We start from the raw sequence: 262 nt of genomic DNA, 5'->3' as shown, positions 1-262 counted from the left end.
GCTGCTGTTGGTGTTGGGCACCTCTGTGCTGGCCATGCAGCTGATGGAGTTCTTCTACGGCATCACCATGGCTGCCCGCATCGCCTACTCCTCCTACATCTTCTCCCTCGTCGCTCCATCCCGCTACCAGCGTATGGCCAGCTATTCCCGCTCCGCCGTCCTCCTGGGGGTCTTCACCAGCTCGGTGCTGGGCCAGCTCTGCATCACCTTGGGTCATGTCTCCTTCCTCACCCTCAACTACGTCTCCCTGGGCTTCGTCAGC

The 262-nt window shown here is 61.5% G+C and overlaps 1 protein-coding gene across 1 annotated transcript in view; it reads left to right on the top strand.

Moving 5' to 3' along the window:
• SLC19A1 (solute carrier family 19 (folate transporter), member 1) overlaps positions 1–262 on the top strand; it is a 2,768-nt gene that overhangs the window by 1,207 nt on the left and 1,299 nt on the right. Inside the window, exon 3 of the mRNA XM_010019743.1 lies at positions 1–256. Coding sequence (XP_010018045.1) covers positions 1–256 — 256 coding nt within the window. The remainder of the gene's footprint in view (positions 257–262) is intronic.

The sequence above is a fragment of the Nestor notabilis genome, unplaced genomic scaffold, assembly GCF_000696875.1.
Source record: "Nestor notabilis isolate BGI_N333 unplaced genomic scaffold, ASM69687v1 scaffold24908, whole genome shotgun sequence".
Taxonomy (NCBI): domain Eukaryota; kingdom Metazoa; phylum Chordata; class Aves; order Psittaciformes; family Psittacidae; genus Nestor; species Nestor notabilis.
This window is presented reverse-complemented; position numbering and strand designations above follow the sequence as displayed.